The sequence below is a fragment of the Suricata suricatta genome, chromosome 11 (assembly GCF_006229205.1).
Source record: "Suricata suricatta isolate VVHF042 chromosome 11, meerkat_22Aug2017_6uvM2_HiC, whole genome shotgun sequence".
NCBI lineage: Eukaryota > Metazoa > Chordata > Mammalia > Carnivora > Herpestidae > Suricata > Suricata suricatta.
This window is the reverse complement of record NC_043710.1, coordinates 108,377,802-108,379,858: the sequence shown is the minus strand read 5'-3', so window position 1 is coordinate 108,379,858 and position 2,057 is coordinate 108,377,802. Positions and strand designations below refer to the sequence as shown.

At 59.1% G+C, this 2,057-nt stretch overlaps 1 protein-coding gene across 2 annotated transcripts in view; it reads right to left on the bottom strand.

The window, feature by feature from the left end:
* CD3E (CD3e molecule) overlaps positions 1-1,165 on the bottom strand; it is a 9,499-nt gene extending 8,334 nt beyond the window's left edge. The window contains exon 1 of one of the 2 annotated variants that reach the window (XM_029957724.1): positions 171-1,165. In XM_029957724.1, coding sequence (XP_029813584.1) covers positions 171-402 — 232 coding nt within the window. In that variant the 5' untranslated portion in view covers positions 403-1,165. The remainder of the gene's footprint in view (positions 1-170) is intronic. The other variant, XM_029957723.1, reaches the window with a different exon arrangement.
* Between the last annotated feature and the right edge of the window lie 892 nt (positions 1,166-2,057).

Sequence of the window (2,057 nt, the reverse complement as noted above, 5' to 3'; positions counted from 1 at the left end):
TTCCGGAACTACCTCTGGATGGACCGGGGGGGGGGGGGCGGGGGGGTAATGCACAGACACCCATGGGAGCTCTGCGTGTGGGGGTGGGGGAGGGGTCTGGCCAAAGTTCCCCTTCTAACAGCAAAGCCTGCTGAGCTGATTTCAAAACGAGGAAAGAAAGCACGTCTTACCGTCCTGCCCCCAAGCGCCAACTAGAAAATAAATAAGAAAAAAAAAACACAAGTTAGGCAACGTTGAGGGGCCTGGAATTCCAAGCAGAACAGAGATGTGGTCTAGTTTGACCATTTCCGGCCACCCCGGGACCGTGGCCATGCCTGTACCCCAGGAAGGGACGTGTCCTGCCCGGTGTGGACCAGGATTCCACTGGGGTTCTTTCATTTCATTCCAACGGAGTTCAGCCATGGGGATGAAGCAAAGCAAAGACGCCTCTAGCGTTAAAGTTGAACACTCGGTATTTGACAAAGAGTTAGGAGCAGTGCAGGCTACGTTTCGGGCCCCCGGGGAAGGAGCAAACGAGGTTGCAGCCTGGCCTCCATTTTGAAAACCGGACTGCGGGAGAAGCACGAGTTCTGGTTCAGGCGGACACCGGGAGGGGCTCCTCCCATCGATCTCGCCTCCCGCTGGTCTGATGGCTCAGTTTCTCCATCTGTTTTCTGCCTGAGCCCCAGACGGAGAGATCTGAAGTCCCACTTGCTCATCAGTCAGACCCTGTGTGTTGGAGAGCCAGGTCCCAGCACAACTCGGTTCATTACGGTGCCCAGTCTCCCCGATGCTGTCTTTTTAAGTTCTCCGTAGGCTCGGACCTCTCTCCTGCCCACAGCCTCTGCGTCGGGGGAGGCCTCTCCCCCACCCAGTGCCCATCCATGTCCAGAGCAGACTGGGCACGTTCTCATGAGGCCAAATCGTTAGGGATGCCTGGGACTTTGATATCCAGTCTCGCTCTCTCTCAAGCCTCCCCACCCCCACCTTAGAAAACGCCGGACCTCTCCTTGCAGGAGTCACGCCTTGCCCTTGACACTCAAAACGTGTTCCTTGGACCAGCAGCAGACTTACAAGTGCAAGAGTTTACTCGAGAGGCAGAATCTCAAGCCCTGGTCCCACCGAGGCAGGAGCTCCAGAATCCCAGGGGCCCGTAGGAACTAACACAAACACGAGCGAGAGAGCTCGCCTCCGGGCCTGTGAGGACAGCAGGGGCCTGAGCCCGGGCCTGTGAGGACAGCAGGGGCCTGAGCCCGGGCCGGGGGGGCCGGGCGCCGGGAGCTGGGCTGGTCTCAGGCCTGAGAACCTAAGTCACAGCGAAGCAGGAAGCAGGACGCCGTGGCGGTGGCCTCTGAGCGGGGGCCCCAGCTCCGGTAGCATTTTCTAGGCTCTGAAATAAAACTGTCGCGCACCATTTCGCATCAGGGAGCCCTGAAGCGCCCAGGCCTTCTGGACGGACAGCCCCCGCTCCCCGGGTCCGCGGCAGCCCTGCCTAGCTGTGCGGCTTGAACCAAGTCACGGCACCTCTTTGCCTGTCGGTTTCTTCATGTGAAAAATAAGGGTGGCGTTTGCCGCTGACACACACAAGGAGGTTTTCTGTGTATAGTCTCTGGCACTTAACAAATGGTAACCTTTTTAAAAAAATTTTATCTCCTATGAGATGTAGAAACGCTCTTGGTTATGTATCCACGTAGACCCTCCCTTGCTTCAAAAAGGACTGAGTTAATTGAAAGTTCTTGGTCACCCGAACAGGATCGATAATGAGGAGTTGGGTTGTGTCTCCGGGAGACCAGGCCGGCTCCTGGCCCCCGGCCCGGGCTCAGGTCCCTGCTGTCCTCACAGGCCCGGGCTCAGGTCCCTGCTGTCCTCACAAGGCCGGGCTCAGGTCCCTGCTGTCCTCACAAGGCCGGGCTCAGGTCCCTGCTGTCCTCACAAGCCCGGGCTCAGGTCCCTGCTGTTCTCACAGGCCCGGGCTCAGGTCCCTGCTGTCCTCACAGGCCCGGGCTCAGGTCCCTGCTGTCCTCACAGGCCCGGGCTCAGGTCCCTGCTGTCCTCACAAGGCCGGGCTCCCCCGAGGG